Raw genomic sequence first — 22,779 nt, forward strand, 5'->3', positions numbered from 1 at the left:
GTATGAAGAATTTATTCTGTATTATGAACACAAAGAGAATGTTGAATGTTATTCATAGGTTTAAAAAGCACTCTTGAATCGCTTTTAAATATTTTTATTGGTTCGTCGATACTAAAACTATGTGCACATGTTGTGAAAAATTTTAAAACAAATCCCCTGTTTCTCTCTATTACTCATACACAATAACAAAAACATTTACAAAGTAAATGCCAAAACAATAAAAAGTTACAAATAACTAAGATATAGGTAGTTTTTAATAATATTATTATTCGCCTGACTAAACAGTTTTATAACTTTTGCTTTCTATTAAAGTATAAAACGCTTGTCTGAGTAAAATTCGATCAATATAACTCTAAAATCTATTTAAACGCAACTCCTCATTGATTTTTCATATGTCATTGTAAAACCTCGCACACTTAGATTAATTGTCTTTACTGAGTCGATATATATTTTATCCTTATGCCTACCTATCTCGTATTTATATTATAGATGTTTTGGTTTTACGCCTATTTTTTAATTTTATGGGCATAACCGTCACGCAACAGTCAATTCGTCTATTTCTGTAATTGTTAATAAGTCTATTGTGCCATCATTCGTGTTGAAGGTATTTCCGCTATTTGTTCGTCTTGATAACTTCATCAGCCATTACACAGACAAATTCTTCAGGTTCCCTAAAGACGTCACCAAATCGTAGCCATATCTACATTATTATTATAAGCATGGCGTACGTGTTTGGTTGATTCTTGTTCTCTTAAAAAAGCGTTATTATACCTTATAGCCGTGTGTATTATATCATATTTGACACCATTTGAAGTATAATCAATAGGTCAAGTGGTCCTCTGTGTATAAAACCATTAATCACCGTGACTCATAAGTTTAATGTCAAGGTTTTATCGTGAATATGTTATGATGGTATTATTTCAAGTTCCTAGAGCAGTTAAAGGTTGAGCTTTAAGAAGAAAAACTGGCTAGAAACTCATTGCCATTATAACCCCTAATTTCAACATCAGCACTTTAAAATTTTTGTTGAAGATGTGTTATTCTGTATAAGGTTATTATCATCTCATCTGGAAGAAGTCCACTGCTGGACAAACACCTCCCCAAAAGATCGCCATCACGATCGACCCAACGATGCCCTCGTCCTCATTTAGGTGATGTTGATCTGTGCTGAATCAAAAATAGTCGTAGTTAGTAAAAGACAAAAGAAAAATCATCGAATCATTGCAGTAGTCCCAAGACAATTATTCTCGCAAATATCCGAGATATTTTTGGAATCCTCTCCTTTCCTTTTCAATATAAGCAGCCCTCATGTAACTAACCTAAGTCAAATGGAATCAATACGTAATATTAATGACAGAACGAGTGAAAGCGAATGTGGGCTACTCAGTCCACTGTCCACTGCACAAGTGTGGCGTTCGTATTAATATATTCCACGCGTGTCGCTCTGCCATTCCTGCGCCTGCGCACATTAACATAACCATCACATTACTATTTTCATCGACTGACATGGCTGGTAATCGTCATTTAATACTCATAAAACTTACTTGATTAATAAATTATAATCTTTAGCATCAGTTTACCACATTACCTACATAAAACTAGCTAAGTTGTAATACCTACAAAGGGTGTACCACTATTTAGATCGAGAACGACCAAAAGTTTATTGTAAAAAGGTATTTATTGTCTCAAAACTGATTCCTTTAGATTTTTTTTTTGATATCACTTCTAATATTACCACAGCTTCGGAAACAAATGGTGCTCAGAGAGAGAGAAGTGGCTCAAGAAAATCTCTCAGCATTCTTTTTTTCTACTATTACTACTAGATAGGGTCCAAGTCAAAGCTACAAACACTAAAAGAGCCTGTACAGCCTGGAATTGCAAATTATGTTTAGTATTATTATTCACTATTTTAATGTCAGTTCCATATTATGGAGTACCTGCCTATAAAAAAATATAAAAGTATTAATTGTTTATTTATTTATGTGCTGACCGTACACGTCCACAGACACAAATGCAAAAACGCCTCGGAAATAATTTACCTATAGTTATAGTTACTGGCTATCTTTGTAAATTCGATATCTTTCTTTGAATTCTATTTTGTGTGAAAAGTGGGTTCAAGCCCACGTGCGTTAAGCCTGTATTTGTTAGTTTCCTTCACAAACACATTAAATATTTTCTCGAGCATGTGCAGGTTTCCTCGCAATATTTTCCTTTAATGTTAGAGCATCGAATAAATGAACATTGGCCTTCGGGATGACAGGACCAGTTTACATTATCAGTTCTGGACCTCGCTGGAACGTGAAGACCCCCTCCCATACCCCTTTTACCACCTCGCGCTCATCCTGTTGTATCAGTATGGTTTGCAGTTTCATTACCTTTAGGTACACCACTGCTTTGATTTTGAAGTTTTCATTGTTACGTTTTGAATTTTGTTGCTAATGGTTCCATAGTTTCTGTTGTTCTGTGTCGCTGAAAAATAAATACTTATTTTACTTTACTCAGATTTCATTAATTTTTCATCATTATAATAATAACCATTACAACACAACACCTTTACATCAATCTATAATACTGAAAAAATAAACAGTTGTTTATTTATTACTAATAATATCCTAGTTATGCTTGTTTTGCACACCGTAACGGAGCGACAATGTGACGTCATCGTTGTCAAGTCCAGAATTAACTAATTAACGTCTACTTTACGCCAGCGATGATTTTAATAAAGCGGATACCAGGGAAGTATGGGAGGAGACAGGCGAGATAATATTATGCTGCGAAAGTAAGAAGTGTAATGAATGATCCATCTATCTTCACTTGAAAAGATAATAAGTAACTTATAATCGGTATTCACATTGTCTTAACGTTGCGAAGTCATTTGGATGCGCCCGTGATCGCGACGCGTTACGATACCGATTGCAAAATATACGGCAGAATAAATTGTGCAAACCTCCGTCATTAGGGAACCATCTAGAAGCCACTTTTGACAGTCTCAACAAGCGTGACTTATACATTAATGTGCTCGAAATGAATTTTATACATTGATGGATCAAATTTTCAACGGATGCTCCAAGACTTTTTTTATGGAATAGTACAAGAAATGTGCTTTGTCGGCAGTCTCTTTTTAACTCGTTTTAACAAAGGCAACGTTTAATTTGGGTTTGTTGCAGAAGACGTAAAAATATATTGATTTTAATTTTTGAAACTGATGCTACAATATGAAAACAGCTACTATGTGACTTTGTCAAAGGGAATGTTTCATCTGCAGCTTAAGATTAAGATATTTTACGATTCGACAAGAGGATGTCTGTTCAGAAATATAAGGAAATAAAAGCTGGATTACAGGTATAATAGTACCTATTATACACAAATGACTGTAAGTGGGGCAACATTATAATACTTAATTATATTATTATGTTCCCTAAGGGAAAGAAAAAAAAATCTGCATCTTGTAGAAGTGCACTTGTAAATACATTTATTTTTACACAATACATTAGTAGCAATTAATATTAACAAACTTAAATGCACACCTATGTAAACGGTGCATCATTGCCTGGGCGAAATTCTGTAGATATTCCTACTTTCCAGGAATGTTAGCTCAGTAAACACATCTGTGTTTACTATCTAGCTGGCAAAACCTTATACAAGAGTTCAAGAATATTTTAAGGATACAACAAGTTGACCACAATTTCATTTTAAACATCAGCTGTTCCTTGTGGACGTAAACCATCGACGCAATCGTATATATCCTTTTCTATTGTCTTTAAATTCATTCATTTATTTGGATTTAGATTTGATATTCTTCTCGTAAGCTAAGATGTTCTATCATCACAAAACATATAATGCGCAGTTAGAAGAGTTCATTGGAGGAACAATAGAAAGCAGGGTATGTAGGAAAGCGTGTAATCGAGGGCAGCATTGTCTGCAGGTCTACATGGGAACTCCTGAACCGTGGTGGGTGAACTGGGCCAGTTTCACGTTGTGTGAACTTGATGATCTAGATGAGGCGTCCGTTGGATGTGATGCGGGAAACGTAATCAGTTACGAATACTTATCTAATGTCACAATCTAACCATTGCATCGTCTAGTGAGACATTTTCATGTAATATATATTTGCTAGTACCTCTTTCTTCGCACAGCCACTGTATGGTCTAACGACCATTCTCTAGTACCTACTTCAAAACCTATAGTAGGAGGCTCCTTTGCACAGGATGCCGGCTAGATAATGGGTATTTCTGCTGTGAAGCAGTGATGTGTAAGCATTATTGCGGTCTGAAGGGCGCCGTTACTGGTAATTCCTGGGCAAATGAGACTTAACATCTTATTTCTCAAGGTGACGGACGTAATTGTATGACTGCTCGTCTCGTCCCTTAATGTCATAAAAAGCCTCAAAGCCCCTTAAAGTATACTGGTAACTAACTGCAGGTGACTGTATGAGAATCTAAGGACGTGCGCAGAAGCACATATTGTTAATCACGAACACAGAATAGCACCGCAGATATAAGGGCTTTAACTCCAAATATTAATGAAATAAAATCCTGAAATCGCTGACTGGAAATTTCCAAGATCTGGTATACTGCAGAAGTCCATGGCAAGCGGTTTTCACTTCTCATTAGGTGAGCCGATTCCCCCGTTCAATATAAAAAAGGTAAACAATTTACAAATATACTACCATTCAGAAATAAAAAAGTACCGACAGCAAAAAATATATATACTATAAAACAACCTACGAAACCAAAAAGTACAAAATTAATATTTTGTACAAGGTTTGTGGTCTACCTCTTCATACATTTTTGTATTGTAAAGCACTGTAAGCTAGAATAGCTCTTACGGTTTCATGGAAGTCACAAAAATTATCTTGTACAGTAACTTTTATGATGCCGAAATAATATCGCAAACATATCTATTAATCTTGCAGTTAATTCAACTTTCGTAATAAATCTATGGTATATCGCCCCTTATTATGCTTCAGTTTTGTTTCATTAGTATTACTTGATGAATTGTACTTCTAGATTTTATTATTTCCGATTCATCCGCTGGACCGCGGACTTAAGCAGGCAATTTGCACTTATTTAGTATCGGTAGGTATATAATTAAGATTTAGGTTTAGAATTAACTTATTAAAGGCCGGCAACGCTCTTGTGATTCCTCTGATGTTGCAAGAGAATGTGGGCGGCGGTGATCACTTAACACCAGGTGACCCGTACGCTCGTTTGTCCTCCTATTCCATAAAAAAAAAAAACACTTTTTGGGGATTAATTCCAATAACATTCCTCGTACATTCCAATAACTTTAAAACTTCCTTCAGGTGTGTAAGATTGATTTGATTATTCACTGTTTGTACGAAAAAAATTCAAGCATTAACGATAAAAGAAAAGAAGGGTTAAAATTACATGTTTTTGTCTTATAGGGACAATGCAATGTATCTACAAAAGTATACAAATTTAGTTAAAGCAATTCTGCAACAGATACAGAACTGAAGTCCTAACAGGAAAAATCTATGCATACTTACCAGGATACTAACTGGGCACAATCGCCTTAACAGGCACCTCAGTGTGATCGGAATCGAATAAAACTTGCAGATTTTGCCTTGAGGCTGATGAAACGCCTCTTCGTCTCCTCTGCGATTGCGGCCCACTAATGCATAAGCGTAACACCATCCTTGGCGACCAGACCCTGTTCCCAGGTGCTATTTGTAAGACTCGCGTCAAGAAGATACTGCGGTTCGTAAAGGTGGAGGACGACCCTTAAGTATGAGTGGCGAACACATTAGTTTAATTCTTGACGCGACGACTATTAGTAGGACTTATTAGAACTAGACACATAGCCACCCTCTCCAAATAAATAAATAATACAAATTTTGTATATACCAAAATTGATGGATAATGCGTGATTCGTTACCGCGTCTCTCGGGCTCCATCTGAGCGCTTTTACCAACTGAGCCATCCGAGTGACGCATCGACACTAAATCTTGGAATGTCTTATTCAACTCTCAGGTTGGGGCTCCATCTACAGGATCTACGTTACAGTTTATAACCTGTTCAACCATATCAATTGCATATTAAAAGTAATGGTACAAATAATTGCATGCTAAAAGTATTGGTACAAATTAAATTTGTGTAATCCCAGAAGTGAGGGATATCTCTTAAAATAACAAACTGTGCGGAATTGATATCGCTCAAGATATCTCTTAATAGCGATCAAGATAGACAGGGTACGTTGAAAAAGACCGGGACCAAACAAATAATAGGAGATAAACGAATAAAACGACAACTAATGCTTAATTTGAGAGACAGTCGAAATTCTATATATTTTAGAAAAAAAAAATGTTAATTAAATAACTCCTATCTTTCGCGACAGTTAGACGAGTAAGTTAAATAGCTGGAAAGAAACTGCGTTATTTTAAAATAGGAGCATAGCAATACTAAACCATGAAATAATATTGTTATTGTTTACAAACTTTCTCTTATAATATAATTTACTTATCAGGTGTAATCACCGACTGACGTACGGAGAAGAATGAAAGTGAAAATTGTTGGTGGAACTGATACGCTTCTTGAATTTAATTAAAGAGCCTACAATCGTAATTGAAAAAGTAAATCTCTTTGGCTATTTTCATAACATTATTTACTTTAACCTACTTTTTTTAAAGCCACAAACCACAGTATTTTTTCCACTTGCGCCACTTTTTTCGTTCCCAGTGTTGTGTTGGCTATCTCAAACAGAAAAAGGTTTAGTAAACAAGATGTTATATGTACAAAATTTGAAATTAAATCAATCTCTAATGTGTAATGAGTTAGCTTCTTAGAAGATATTAATTAGAATCGCAATTTATTAAAGTCTTCTCCTCAAGCACTGCTTTCTTGAGGAAGCAGTATGTCTTGGTAATATAGTGTAGTAGTGATTTTCAAAGGATATTGGGTGGGCGGCGGTGATCACTTAACACCAGGTACGCTCGTTTGTCCTCCTTTTCCATAAAAGTAGTATATTACGCACCTAGGGAGAAAAGTAGATCATTCTCACCCGCGGAATATTGGCATTCGCAGGTGGCATTGTCCTACTTATCTCACGTGGTGCGTATACGACTTTTTTCCCACCTGGATGAAAAAGCTCGCTTTTCGTCCCTGGTACGAGGGCCAAAGTCGCCTTGCCGGAGGAATCGGCCTCTTTTCTCCCTCGAACCAGGGACTAAAAGAGAGCTTTTCATCGAGGTGGGAAAAAAAAATAGATCTGGAAACGGTCGTAGTGTCCAACACCGGAACAATTATTGTACACTTGGACCTACAAAATGAAAAAAAAAACATTAAAGAGTGTTAAAAATATATAGAGTATAAAATTTAATTAAAGGAATAATTCTGCAAATAAAAATTCGTCTCACCTGCGGACTGACATTTAAAGGCCTGCAGTATATTGAAATAAAAAGGTAACATATTAATTAATCTTCTTATTACAAACTTGCATGAATTCTCTCAATCGGAAAAGGAAACTAGTGATTTTGTTTTATTTATTTCAATACCTTGCAATAGCTCAAACTGTTCGGCTTAAGTCGAGTGGCGATTGACGACAAAAGTACAATTCGTTTTTCATCTAAATGATTGTGTATATACATACTTAAGTTTTTTCTATTCTTAATTTTAATTTTCATTGCGAACTCAACTCATGTTAGCAATCCGGACAAATCTTCGTGATTTTTGGTTTGCTGTTTGTTATATTAATGTAAATTTGTAACGTTTTAAATAAACATATTAAAAAAAGAAACTTAGTGGTATTACAAGTAAGGAATGTTCAGACATTTATACAAGTGCAACTCATCTGACGTAATTCTTATGTCTGAATCATTAATTACTTTACACACAGACTTTACATTTTTCTTTATTGTCTGGTTTTTATTATGTTTGTTTGGTACTATTTGCTTGAATTTTATAACTGGTTTTGTAAAATTTAATGACTCTTGCCAACTAAACTTTTGTAACTAACTCATTTTTCAAGACTTTATTATCACTAGGATGCCGCAATCGCTCGTCGTACCGCTTCGCTGAGGCGTATATTTGAGCGAAGCGAGGTAAACTAAATCTGTGTACAATAACAAAACAAAATTAATCAAACAAAGACAATAAAAAGAATCTTTTGGAATTTGGCACCATATTTAAACTTGACACATGAAAAATGAGAAACTTGTGCTAATTTCCAAATTTAATAACTAAGAACCTGGCAGTCGAATCACTCTCGATTGATAGCAATGTTACAATTAAAACTTATTGTGATTTGATCAATCGGTTAAATTTTTAAATAAATATAAATAGCGCGTGCTAATTTAGAATAATTTGTAAATCATGTTTGTTTAATTACCATAATTGAATCAAGTCGAAATTCAAAATTCTATCTCGACAATAACCTAGAAAATTTTGAAAGCTTTCTATGAGTTCAAAAATTTTTAAAAAAGGTCCAGAAATGGCCAAGAATCAATTTAACACAGAAATCAATTAGAGTCACGCGGTGGGAGCTCCGCTCAGCTTCGCTTCGCTCAATAATAGCTACGTTGAATCTTTATTGGAAATCTGCAATTCCTAATCGATCTAGAAGTTTCCTAAACTGAATACTAATGAACTTAGCAGTCGGTCAATATTTCAACTACCAATTATAGTACCGTGTGTGGGTAGCTATTAAAACTAATGCGAACACAAAACAAGTAAACAGGTTTGTTCAATAAAAACATGACATTTATCAGGTTCATAGAACCGGTATTAGCTAAGACAAGAAAAAGGTTAAGAGCATTTATTGAAAAGTTACAAACTGCTGGTACTTTTTGCTATTGTAATTACGATAGTATTATCTTGGATCGTTCTTCTGAGGATTACTGTAAATAACTTGGTGATAATTCTTTCTTTGTGAACGTAAAACACGAAAGCGAAGATTATGTTTCAACAATGAACTTGTCTACTTCAGGTTGAATATCATAATAATAATTAGTGCCTGATTAAAACCAAATCAAATCAAAATTACTTTATTAATGTAGGATACGGAAATGACACTTATGATTGTTAATTTTTAATCGACTTCAAAAAGGAGGAGGTTATCTATTCGATCGGTATTTTTTTTTATGTATGTACACCGATTACTCTGAGATTTATGATCCGATTTACGTAATTCTGGCGTGGTGAGTGTAGGTACCTTTATTACATTTGGCTTGGCACTTACTTCAAAACTATCAATAGGTAGCACATATAAAATAATAGTATTTTATTAATATTAAAGGTAAAGGTTTGCATAAGAGGGGTATTAAATTAAATTTTTAGTTATTTGATACTGTTCAGTTTTTATAAAAGTAGTTTTTTTTTCTTGTTGACGTGCCGCAACTTCGTAAAGGTTGAGCAAATGAGGAGAAGTAGCAAGAAACTCACTGTCCCTCTTTTAAATTAACATTTACATTTTCATCGTTTTACAAATCATTTCAATTATAATATAAAGTGATTACTCGCAGTTAACTAGAAATTGTCCAAGAATAAAAAATTGATAGCCTAATAATTAAATATAAAGATTTCGTTGAGATTTTTTTTAAAAGATTTTATGGCCTGGTTTATATCTCAGATAATTTATACGTCTAGTTAGAGCCTCTTGCTATTAGACAGATCAGGTTTGTTTAATTTCAATTGCTTATTCTTGTATATAAAATTAACCTAATATCTAACCTAAATCATAAGCGTGACCCACCCCTACATATATTTTTTGGCAATTTATTTTATTTTTATCTTATTATGATTTAGCATTAAAAATACATACAAATTTTCACCCGTATACGATCAACATCTATTTTGTATCGCGATTTTTAAATTATTCTGTTCCATCCACAGATCCGCAATAGGGTTGCAAGATGGCAATCGAATACAATAATTATTGTAGTACGACAATTGAATTTTCTTAATACTTTATATGGCAATACAACTTTTGCTGGGTCAGCTAGTATAATATATAATTTCAATTTATATACACGTTTTAAAATTAAAAAAAATATTTCTCTCTAATTGTATAAAAATAATATAATGATATGTATTTTACTAAATTATGCGGTATACTAATCTTATCATTGGTTGTATCTAATTCTTTATTACAATATAGTATTTTCCACAAACTTAAAAGAGCACGAGGAATATATTTTTAAGGATTTCGGTTTTATTACGCTAAAGAAGAATAACTTCTTTAGTTCGTACTTAAGTGATTTTTTTTTTTGGTTTTTGGAAAGGTTGTAAATGTTGTTTTTATAAGGAGGGTAATCTTTTGCAGATATTTTGTATATTAGTGGAATGAAAACATTAACAGTATTATATTTCTGCTCAACAGGAGTTGGAACAAGAGAAGCATTTGTTACGACGTCGCCTGGACACCACCCAAGAGGACTACGAGGCCAGGATCTTTGAGTTGCAGAGTGAAATAAAGAAGTTGGGTGCCGAGATCGGTTCTAGAGATAATTCTGTCAAGCAGGTAAGATTATATATGCCAAATCTTAGTTTTTTTTAATGAAAATAAGCTCCGATGGTAATTGATACGCCCTACCCATGACAATGCAGTGCCGCACTAATTTAATTTCACTAGCTACGGCGCCCTTCAGACCGAAACACAGTTATGTTTACACAATACTGCTTCACGGCAGAAATAGGCGCCGTTGTGGTACCCATAATCTAGCCGGCTTCCTGTGCAAAGGAGCCTCCCCCTGATAGTTCGTGTACGTAGTGATAGTTTTTAAACGCTTTTTATTAGCTTCACCTGTATGTATGTTTGTTTGTAACCGACTCAATTGGGCGCAATTTTGACCTAGTTTAAACGGCCAGATTTCGTTCAAACTTCGTAAATTTATCGAAGACCGATGACAATACATTAATTTGATAAAATTATTCTATTTTTCAATTTGCAAAATATTTTTTTTTTTGTTAATTTTTACAATTTTCATCTATCGTCGATAAGGCAGGATCTTTAACCGATTTCTCTAATATTAGGAAATTTGCAAATACCAAAGAGAATTTTGTGCTTTTAAGCGTGTTTTTAAGTTTTTTTTAACTATTATAATAATATTATTACTTCTTGAAGGTATTTTAAATATTGTAATTAAAACAATGAGAATTGTCATAAAAAAATTTCAGAAAACATAGGTATTTACAATAATAGTTTAAATAGTAACTGATAACTCGCAGCGTAGTTAAATTTGTCAAATAATAAAGAAATGCTAGGCGAATCATTAAAAAAGATTTCGTTGCGATTTAATAATAATTTATCTTTTAGATAATTTATACTTCTGTACAGACCCTCTTTCTGTTACGTAATGCAAGCAGTTAGGTAACAAGCGGCCAGGTTTACTACTTTAGTGTGCATGACTATTATGTCTTATACTCGTGATACGCTATTCTCTTTGTGTAAGTGTGCGCGCATTTGCTGAAAATAGAGGTTAACAGTTAGCCACTATTTTTTTTGCCGTATTTCACAGCTGTCAGCGTATAAATTACATATAAGGTTTGTCTATAGCATCAACTGACTTGGATAAATGAACATTATATTACTCGTTTTTATTATTGACTGTTGAATGAATTCAAAACAATGAGTTAATCAAACAAGTATTATTCATTGTTATTTGAACAGCCGCTGTAATAGCGAGGCCATTATTTCTGACTAGCTGACCCGACAGACGTTGTTCTGTCAATAAACGGTTCAAGAGATATGGTACATGCGTGGGTGGGATCGTGACACGACAAAATATATATGTAAACCTTCCTTGAGCTTCAACGATTACAAAAGATTTCATTGAGATCGGTCGAATAGTTTAGGAGTTATTAGGGAACATACAAACATACATTCTCTTTTATATATATAGATTACTACTGTGGAATAGCCAACCAACTTGCTCTATTGAAACTGATTTAACAAATATTAAATTGATTTTTGAAGTAAAAATTTCTTTAGCCGCGTTGGATACTTTTTGATAGAGGAAAACCTTATGGCTGGGTTCTTGTCACCGACATGCTCACGACTGGCGCACGCGATATAAAAGTTAAAAATTTTTTTAGTTAGTTAGTCTTCGGGTGGGTGAAATCTCGTGAGTTCGCGTCAACGAACTGCTTATAGCGGTATATCTGTTGCTATACAACTGACGTATTGTGCAACATTAGTGCATATCTTATAAATGACATTGAATGGATTTAGTGAAAAGTTCAATGTGTATATACTGTGCATTGTTGAAATAGTGTTTTTGTTTGAATAATATATTATTTAAAACCAATTTAAAAAAATGGAAATGAATAATTTAATTGTTTTTAAACATTATTAAATTTCAAACTTTAAATGCTTACTAAAAGATCTAAGTTTTCATTTCTATCGGTAGTCTCCACAACTGACAATATTTTTTGTGTTATATTGTTAAAAATTGTTATTGTTATCAAGATTTATGAACGTGACGTCACTCAAAGTATTGGCTCAGTGGAAGAGCGCTCGCACGGAACGGGAGAGGTCGCTGGTTCGAGTCCCGCATTGTTCATAAATTTTGTTTTCAAATTTAATTTGGGCATTCTCGCTTATCTCTGGCTTTTCTTCTCCATAACTTGTCTGCTATTGTTTTAAGTTCATCTTCCCATCTTTTGTTTTGTATTCTCTTGGATACCTCCTCTTTTAAGGTATTTCGGGTACCAATTCGTTACAGAATTTCAATTACCGGATGACGAATAGCTACTGTATATCCTTTTCATCAATCTTGACAACTTTTATTTGAAAAAATAATCTTAACCTTTTGTTTTATGAAAATAAGGGACAATACGAGCAGGACGTTCAGCTGATGGTAATTGATACGCCGTACCCAATACAATGCAGTGCCGCTAAGGATTCTTGAAAAACCCCAAAATTCTGAGTGGCACTACAATTGCCCCCCTACGTCACCTTGAGACATAAGATGTTAAGTCACATTTGCCCAGTAATTTCACTAGCAACAGCGCCCTTCAGACCGAAACACAGTGAAGGAATAAATAAATAAAATACTTGAGAAGACTCAATAGTATTTGTTTTATTAAATTACTAGAGACGGAGACAGACAGAGCGAGATTTTTTAGCGGGAATATATGGACAGAGCGTAGTGTAGTGACACTTAAGTTACTGACAGCTGGGTGACAGGGTGACGTGTTGATTTCATTCAATACACAGTAATGTTACAAACAAAAAAAGCGCGTACACCTTCCTTAAAGGCCGGCAACGCTCTTGTGATTCCTCTCGTGTTGCAAGAGAGTATTGCCGGCGGTGATCACTTAACAACAGGTGACCTGTACGCTCGATTGTCCTCCTATTCCATAAAAAAAAAATGTTTATATATTTTTTTTTATATTGACACACTTTATACACAAATTATCTTGCCCCAAGTTAAGCATATATAGCCTGTGTTATGGGTTACAAGACAATGATATATTTATTTATAATCTAGCTGGCTTCCTGTGCAAAGGAGCCTCCCACTGGTGCTTACTTCGATAGCTTAGCTCCGTAGCTAGTCAAGTAAATAATACCTTATAATATTTTACCAACGACCTTGGCTTACTTGTTCGTCAGTCTCCATTGTTACGTTAATGGGCAAGATTTCTTTTTTTCTATTACGTCCGAGAGGTTCACATTATGGAATGTCATTATCGCCGATCAAAGAGTTATTGTGATCTGTTATTTTTTCTTTAGAATTGTGACTAAATATGTTTCATGAATCGACTTCAAATTAAATTATAGTTTAAAACCTGATTCATGACGAGGGTTCCGTAATAAAAATAAATTATTATTTAATAAAAAATGTAAAGTTTAAAATGTAAAATTTCATAGTTTTAAGTCTAGATTTATTACAATACGAGATCACTATAGTGTACCCGTGACATTACAAAAACGAGACCGTTAAATTGTAAGAAATGAAGTCGATCGACAACCTACTGGTAAATTATATTATTATTATTATTGTTTGGCTTGATGGCGTATCCTTTTTACATTTTACCACTGACGAGTGTATATTAATTGTATTGACAAATACATTATTTGGTGTTGTTTGTCCAGAAAAATGTCGTGTATGTTCCATTACTTGTATTGTTATTATAGTATAATAATATTAAGTAGAATTAAGTGAACTAAGTAATGTATGAAGGATTTATAATAATAATTTATAATAACTTGAATAACATGACGTGCACTGTCAGTTGTATTTTATAACTCATGTAGCGTGAAACTAACAAAAAACTTTATTGAATTATTTCTATTCTCGAGATGTCATCAAAATGTCAATCCATACAAAATGTATCAGAAATTTTTTTTTTATAATAATATTTTATTTTATATTTAAAAAAAAAAAATTAGTCAACTCTTTTATCCATATTCATATTCATATTCATATTTATTTGCTATTAAATAGGGTGGTACAAATTTGGTCTTACAATAGCTTAAAGTATCTCCTATTTAGCCATTACCAACAGCATGCAAACTTGGTCTTGGGCAAAAATTTTATTACAATACTAGCTGACCCGGCAAACGTTGTTTTGCCATAAAAAGTATAATTCACGCGATAGTTTTATAAGTAATAAAATATTGCCTATATTATAGCCTGTACATCATTTTGTTCTATTGTCAATAGTTTTTGCAGCGCACGCAAAAATAGGTTTTCAATTTTACACCTTGTGTTACAAAATAGCAATTTTTTTTACGGATCCCTAACTTTGAAAAAAAAAACATAGCCTATAGCCTTCCTCGATAATGGACTACCCAACACTGAAAGAATCATTCAAATCGGACCAGTAGCACCAGAGATTAGCGCGTTCAAACAAACAAACACTGCAGCTTTATAATATTAGTATAGATAAATTAATTTATTTTATGTAACACAAAATTCAGACAACAAAATTATAATTTGATTTAATATAAAAAATATTAAAGTCCAAGATAGAAATAATCAACTTAGAATGCAATGTCAAAATCCTTTACTCTTTGTGGTCAAAAAACTCTTCTATAGTACACAAATAAAATTTGAAAAACAAAATTTTATGAACGATGCGGGATTCGAACCCAACGACCTCCGGCGTTCCGTGCCGGTGCTCTTACCAACTGAGCTAACCGTTCGAGTACCGCCTCGCAATAAAATTCTGTTTGCTTTGTTCAACTCTCAGGTTGTGGCTTCATCTACAGGATCTACTTTACAGTTGATAACCTGCTCAACCCCAATATTTGCATATTGAGAAATTGACTTGAGATGTCGCTCTTGTAAATCTAAACAATTTGTTATGTTATTAAAGTGATAACCCTCACTTCTAGGATTAATACACAAATAAAATTTGAAAAACAAAATTGTTTTGAACGATGCTTCTCTGCCAACTGTGAAAGGATACTTTAAATCTTGATAAAAGTAACAACTTAAATGAATCAGGGATGTTATTGAAAATTTTCATGCCCATCCAGAAGAATTTATATAAAGCGGGCTTCGTGATATAACATGTTTTCGATCAGAAACTAAGCAATTTTTAACTTAAATTATAATATCACAAGTGAAATTGTAATATCACGGTTTTGACATAGTCATAGCTCTACACCGGTTTACAAGAACCTATTGTCAAGCTGTCATTGCGAGATGGAACAACATCTGGCCAAGCTATCTTGGCATTTATAAAATCATCTATTCTATAATAGGCTTCCTTAATTAATTGTTTTTTAATATAAGATTTGAAATGACGAATTGATAGCTCTGTCACTTTTGATGGGAGTTTGTTATAGAAACGCACAGAGTTTACCATGAAAGAATCGTTAAGTATATGTAATCGTTATCATGGAATCAACAATTTATTCTTCTGACAATTCTATAGACAATAAGCAAAGCATGATTTGAGTCCAGCTTATATCTCTTGTAAAAGAAATATTACGACATTAACAAGGATACTCTTAAAAAGTATTTAGTCGAAAATAACACCGTATTAGACTTTCTTGAAGACATTTTGTAAATAGCGAAGCCGCTTAAGACAATCCGATTAGCATTAAAGAAGGATTAGTGAAACATATCACGTTTTTGAGAAGGACACCCAAGGAAACCCTACTAATGCCTTAAAATTTTTATTGCTGAGGAAACCAATTATCAGAATGATATTGTGATGTTAAGATTCTTATTTTGGACAACTGTTCAACTCTCAACAATTTGTTATTTTTGAAGTGATAACCCTCACTTCTGGGATTAATTAGGCAAATGATCGCTTGGCTCAGTCGAAGGGCGTACTCGAGCGAGTCTCGAACAATGTGTGACGTTGACGTGCCACATGTTCTATTAAACCTTACTTATTATTGAAATTAAAATGCCGGGTTGCGAAGTAAGACTTTGTAAAAATAATACTACAAGAAATAAGAAAGCCGCTGGGATCACATATCATCAGTAAGTAGCTTGTATTTTATTAATTTCAATATAAAATAACACGAAGCGTATATTAAGATTATATGATGACGATTATAGACGCATGTTAAAATGCCACGCACACAAGCATCTAATAGTTGTCGTAAAAAAATCGATAGTTGTTAGGTATTGCGGTATCTAGTTGGAGCGCAGACCAATTCTTAATCTAAGCTTAGTATAATAAAAAAGGTCCTACAGACAGATGGCACGATTTCAACTTTTGAAGAGATTATATTTTGGATTTATACCTCTTGTATTAGTAGACAACGTTGTGTGCAGATACTCTAGAAAGCAACATGTCCTTATGCCAACCAAATACAATGAATTTATATACCTATTTATGAAGAAGATAGTTTGCCCTAAGTTCTTAAATATGTACTCACAAATCTCCAAAAGCCATAAAAAGTACCGATCGATGCGGCGTTAAATCTAATCTAGGTTACAAATCGCTTCATACAAAGCGACTGTTGTTAAGAACAGCCATAAAACTACCATGATTGTCGTGGTTTTAGTAAGTTACATATAAATTCCTTGAATTTATCGACGCTGTGCGTACTTTGTGACCTTGCTCGGCCACTCCTAGAGCCGGAGGACTTAATTATACCGCTACTAATACTAATTGACTTTTTACTAAAAAGCTATGTACTGTTATGACGTAAATTATTACTTTTTTACGTAATAGAGCTCCAACGAGTAAACTACCATCAAGTGGTCGCAGACCTTTATAGTAATGTCCGGTGGTGAAAGCCACTTCTGTTGCGAAGCCACTGAAGACCCCAAACACATCCTTCTAGAATGCGAAGCCATGGCCAGAATTAGGCTGGGGTGTCTTAAAATACCTTCATTCAAAATAGAGGAGATTCCCTGCCCTTTTTATGAAAATAAGGGACAAGACGAGCAGGACGTTCAGCTGATAGTAATAGATACGCCTTGCCCATTACAATGCAGTGCCGCTAAGGATTCTTGAAAAACTCCAAACATTCTTAGCTGCGCTCGTCACCTTGAGATATAAGATATTAAACCATTAAGTAATTGAGTTAAATAACGTTAATTTAAATATAATTTTTTATTATTCTTACTAATAATATGTGATCCCAGCGTGTTTCTTCTTACTTCTTATAGTATTATTTTTACAAAGTATTACTACGCAACCTGGCTTTTTGTTTCAATTATTAGCAAAGTTACTTAACTAAGATCATAATATCTCAATGCAGGCTTTAAATTTATTGATATTAACCTTAAATTGAAAAATATCTATCTTTTGAAGTGATATCATTATAAGAGCTCATTATTATGTTAAAGGTGTTTACATAATGTAATATTGATAAGGTCTGCTGATTGTTGGGCTGAAAATATTTTTTAAAGGGATTATTAGTCTATTTCTAGGGACTGTAAGGTTTACATTTTTGAGACATTCTGGGGATATGATTCTACTATGTATAATTTAATTAAAAGTTAACATATCAGTTAGTTGCCGCACTTTCCGACTACGCCTGTGGTATCTAGTTGGAGCGCAGTGGAGACAAATCCTTAATCTAAGTTCAGTAATCATATGAGTTATAGGACACTTATGGTAGCCGAAGTATGATACAAATAGTCTAATTAGCAAAATAACGTCGAGGTGTCGAATTTGCGTGACGCCGAGCTCGTACATCGTAAAACTTAACTCTGAAAATATTTCCCTAACGCGCCAAAAGAAGTATAACTTATTTTGTATGGCTTATACACAAATAAATAGTTACCTTAAGTCAGTAGGCATCCCGTTTTGCCGTGTGACGAAAATTTAGCTAGCGGGCTGGGGTACGGGGAGTCAGTTCCGGTACGGCAAAAGACATGACATGTAGGTACCAGCGAACCAATATTAAAATACATAATATATATATATACACATATCGGCTGCTACTTCGACTGCCGAAGACAGCAATCGTCGCAAATACGTCGGTCTCAGTGAGACACACTTGGCCCGTGGGGCCCAGAGACGCGGAGAATGTTCAAAGTAATAGTACTTTGAACATTCTCCGCGTCTTCGCGCCTCAGTATCGGAAACCCAAGCGCTGGCAGCTATTTCGGTCAACGGATCAGCTTTCCCAACGCGGAAATGCTTTCAGTACATATTCTTAATAATTTTATTTTAATGTAATCATAGTAATGTATATAGTCATACGCAGAATAGGATAATAGAGTACACTACGACTTCAAAAACAGAATTTTTAACAAAATAAAAGTATTTTATAACTTCCTTGAATGAACCTCATTAGAACCCCCTGCATTTACCTCTTTTCCTGTGCGACTTCCTCTAAGAGCCCTATCGTGTGTTGTCGGTACATCCTGCATCACAGCCATTGTAAGGCAGGCAGAGGCGTGACCAACTCGACATACGTAAGTGTTAAGTTGCCGGCGATATTACATCTGATTCACGCTTGGTTTGATTTAAATCAAATGAATTACTTGCCTTTGTTATCTGGTAAAGAATCTTCACAGACAAAACTCCCTTGTACTGATAGATTTTACAAGCATCAGTTCTTATTCCCAATAGACGAGCTGTATAGCCAAGTGGTTAGCGATCCTACGTACTAAGCTAGAGGTCCCGGGTTCGAATCCCGGTAGGTGCAAGCATTTATATGATGAATATGGATGTTTGATTCCGGGTCATGGATGTTTAAATGTATTTATGTATTTTTATATGAATTTATGTATGTTTAAGTAAGTAAATTGTATTAAATATACCATTGTCTTGTAACCCATAACACAGGCTATATATATGCTTAACTTGGGGCAAGATAATTTGTGTAAAAAAGTGTTTCAATAAAAGTCAGTTAATCATCAAAATTTTAATATTTTTCTTCAACCCGCAGTTTTGCAGTGTTTCGCTTCTTATCGTAGAATGTCCAAGCGGCGTCTTTTTCTGTCTAAAAAATTGACGTACAATACACAACTATACTCGCAATCGCCTATTAAAAGGTCGTCAAAAAATGTCCGAGCGGCGTTGTATATACGTAAACAATAACTTAAACAGATAACATTAAAATAATAATTCAATGTAACACCCTAAGTACAACCTTATTTCGTGGCAGTAATGTTTAAAGTCTATTTAATGTATACGCTCATTAGCTCGGACGCGAACACGAGACAAGAACATTTTGTTTTAGCAATAGAAATGTAATTATTTAGCAAAATGATTAAATACGTCAAGTTAGTTACAAAATTCTGTTAATATAAAGGGGCATTTTCCCGAAATACGACACTCCATCCTTTTTAAGTTTGGATATGCTGTTGTTTGGACAGTTTTTCACTGAGCACTTTGTCATTGCGCGGCGTTGTATTCAAAGCGCGGTCGAAACTCAACTGAACAAAAACTCTGCCTAATAGACTCGTAGGCAAAGTTTTGCTTCATACAATTTTTGTTCGTGATTGTGAGTCTCTATAAAGAGGTGTATATTTTACGTCAATGGTCGTGAAGTAAGTACAATTGTGTTTTGGTTTGAAGGGTGCCGTATCTACTGAAATTACTTATAAGACAGCATGAAATATCTCAAAGTAACGAGCGCAATTGCCAATATTTTTTCGAGAACCCTGAGTGGCACTACATTGTTATGTGCTCCTCTCGAAATAAAGAATAGAAATAATAACAAATACGAATAAACGACGGTACTAGTCTGGAGATATTATTCTTAAAATAAGTAAAAATCTAGTAGAAGTAGAACTTCGCCAGAAATAGGCGGCACAAATTGGAGGAGGCGGTGCGGTGGGGGCAGAGGTCGCTGCCGGCAGAACAGTCAGGGTTATCACTTCTGAGTTATAAAATCAAAATATATAATTATTTTATTTCAACCATTAACCATACATTATATATGTCAAATTTATTCTTAAATGTCAATGTTTTTTGATGCGTAGGTAGATAGGTGTTCTTGTTAAAATTTAATAGGTTAGAAACTTTTTAATCAAAAGGCATTAAAAAGTTACAGAAGCTTACATGTGTCCTATACTTTAGTATGTTAGCAGAGCTGCGAATATAAAAATCGATCGAAGATTTGTTCGTAGATACGATGTCGTCATCCCTTGCGCAAAACTAGCAGGGATAATGTTCTACTAAACGCCGCGCGCTTCAAGTTTTTTAATGAAAATAAGAGGCGAAAAGATCAAGACGTTCAGCTGATCGTAATTGATACGCCTTTCTCATTACAATGCAGTGCCGCACAAGATTCTTGAAAAACCTAAAAATTCTGAGGGGTACTACAATTGCGCTCGTTAGTTGTCTCCAGGTGACATAAGATGTTAGTCTCATTTGCCCAGTAATTTCACTAGCTACGGATCGCTTCGGACGAAGTAATGCTTACACATTAATGCTTCACGTCAGAAATAGGCGCCGTTGTGGTACAGATAATCAAGCCGGCATCATGGTATTAAAGTCCAAGATCCGTCAACTTATAACTTGAACCACACGCTTCTTGCAACAGCGTTCATTGTCACTACGTCCTTCCGAAACCATGAAGAGCTTGCGCAATCTCCTTTCCTATCTTGACTCTTAAATCGTCACAACAGAGTAGCAATTCGTGTAATCATTGCCAATTAATTTAACACAGATTCAATTAACTACGGATCGTTCAGATCTTGTTTTCAACAATTGCTTACAAATATTTTCGTTTCTTAGCCTTACTGTTCTTTGTGCCAAATCTGTTTATAGTTTTATTTGCACAAAAGACTGCACCCTTATTATGACGATCTAGAATTAGCCTAACTTTATTCTTATGTAAATTTCGATTTATATTAGCTAGGACTAGCCGTTCCCGCCCGCTTCGTTGGGTGAATTTTAAAAGGATATTAATTAATGGAGGAACGTTGGAATTCGAAAAATAAGTAGCCATATAGGGTAAATTTCGCTTCTAATGGTGATAGTCTCATGTCGATACGATCAGTGGTTAAGGCGTGATTGAGCCTCAAACAAAGACCATTTTCATTACACACACATATATAGACTAGCCGTTCGGGCACGCTTTGCTGGGCGAATTTGAAAAGAAAATAATTTATATTTTATTAATCTTATTACAAATACAATACAAAAATTGTTAGCCATAAACCATCTAGGATAAATTTCGTATCGAATGGTGGTAGTTTTATATCGATACGATCAGTGGTTTATTTAGGCTTGGAAGAGCCTCAAACAAAGACCATTTTTATTATATAATATATAAAATTCTCATGTCGCGGTGTTTGTAGTTAAACTCCTCCGAAACGGCTTGACCGATTCTCATGAAATTTTGAGTGCAAATTGGGTAGGTCTGAGCATCGGACAAAATCTATTTTTCATCCCCCTAAATGTTAAGGGTGGTCCACGCCAATTTTATTTTTTTTATTTTTTTGACATTTTTTTTTAAATTTGTTTGATTATGAGCCAGCCCACATACAACTACAAATTTTCACCCATCTACGATCAACAGTTACTTTTGTATCGCGATTTTAATATCAACAATGCACCGTTTGCTGGGTCAGCTAGTTTATATATAGATAGATAGACTTGCTGACCCGTATAGTAAAATCGTTGTTCTGTTCATAATAAAAAAAAACTTGCCGGTTAAATTTCGTAAGATCCGTTCTTAGGTGACCTCTACTCGGCGATAGGAATATTCCTACCAAATTTTAAGTCTTTCCGTATGGTTCCAGAGATATGGCGATAAATCAATACTTAGGTGGAAATCTCTTATTTATAGCTTTAATTAAATTAAGTAATTATTTAGGTATATTATATTTATATCTAGATAAGTCTTTCAAGTTTTGTTCATATTTCTTATATTTTAAAGTATTTCCCTATTTCTGTACTGTTTGCCCCAAATAAATATATATACTTTATATTACAAAATGTATGAATATTGATTTAGCAAACATCAAAGATGCAATATGTTTACGAAACGAGAAGATAATATTCGTAGTAAGAAAACTAGTTTCCAAATGAGCTGTTAATGAACCAAATACATTTGAAATACAATTAACTTTTTATAGCTTAATACGAAATACTGTAGTTGTGGCTGTATACCCGTAATAAGTGGCGACGTGTGAAAGATTTATTACGAAATTTTTTAATTATAGCAAGATGAATATCTCTATACTAATATTATCTACTGAACTCATTTTGAAAATTATGTTACCATTAGAAAGCCAGATTATTGATCGATGTCAAAGGTTGGTGGTTTAAGACATTTATTGTTGCATAAAGGAATTTCGACTTAAATAGAACTTACAGGCTATGTTATAAAAAGTAGGTTACAAAATTGCATCTTAAAGCGTACAGTAAATACATAGTAATTAAAGTAGGTTAAGTAGGTAAGTAAAGCTTATATAAATTTCTAATTTCCAGTTCATATTAT

The 22,779-nt window shown here is 34.1% G+C and overlaps 1 protein-coding gene across 1 annotated transcript in view; it reads left to right on the forward strand.

Annotated features, from left to right (window-relative positions):
- Positions 1 to 22,779, forward strand: part of LOC126966714 (bicaudal D-related protein homolog) — a 127,193-nt gene that overhangs the window by 59,747 nt on the left and 44,667 nt on the right. The window contains exon 2 of the mRNA XM_050810929.1: positions 10,336 to 10,476. Coding sequence (XP_050666886.1) covers positions 10,336 to 10,476 — 141 coding nt within the window. The remainder of the gene's footprint in view (positions 1 to 10,335; positions 10,477 to 22,779) is intronic.

This window comes from Leptidea sinapis, chromosome 1 (assembly GCF_905404315.1).
Source record: "Leptidea sinapis chromosome 1, ilLepSina1.1, whole genome shotgun sequence".
NCBI classification, from domain to species: Eukaryota; Metazoa; Arthropoda; class Insecta; order Lepidoptera; family Pieridae; genus Leptidea; species Leptidea sinapis.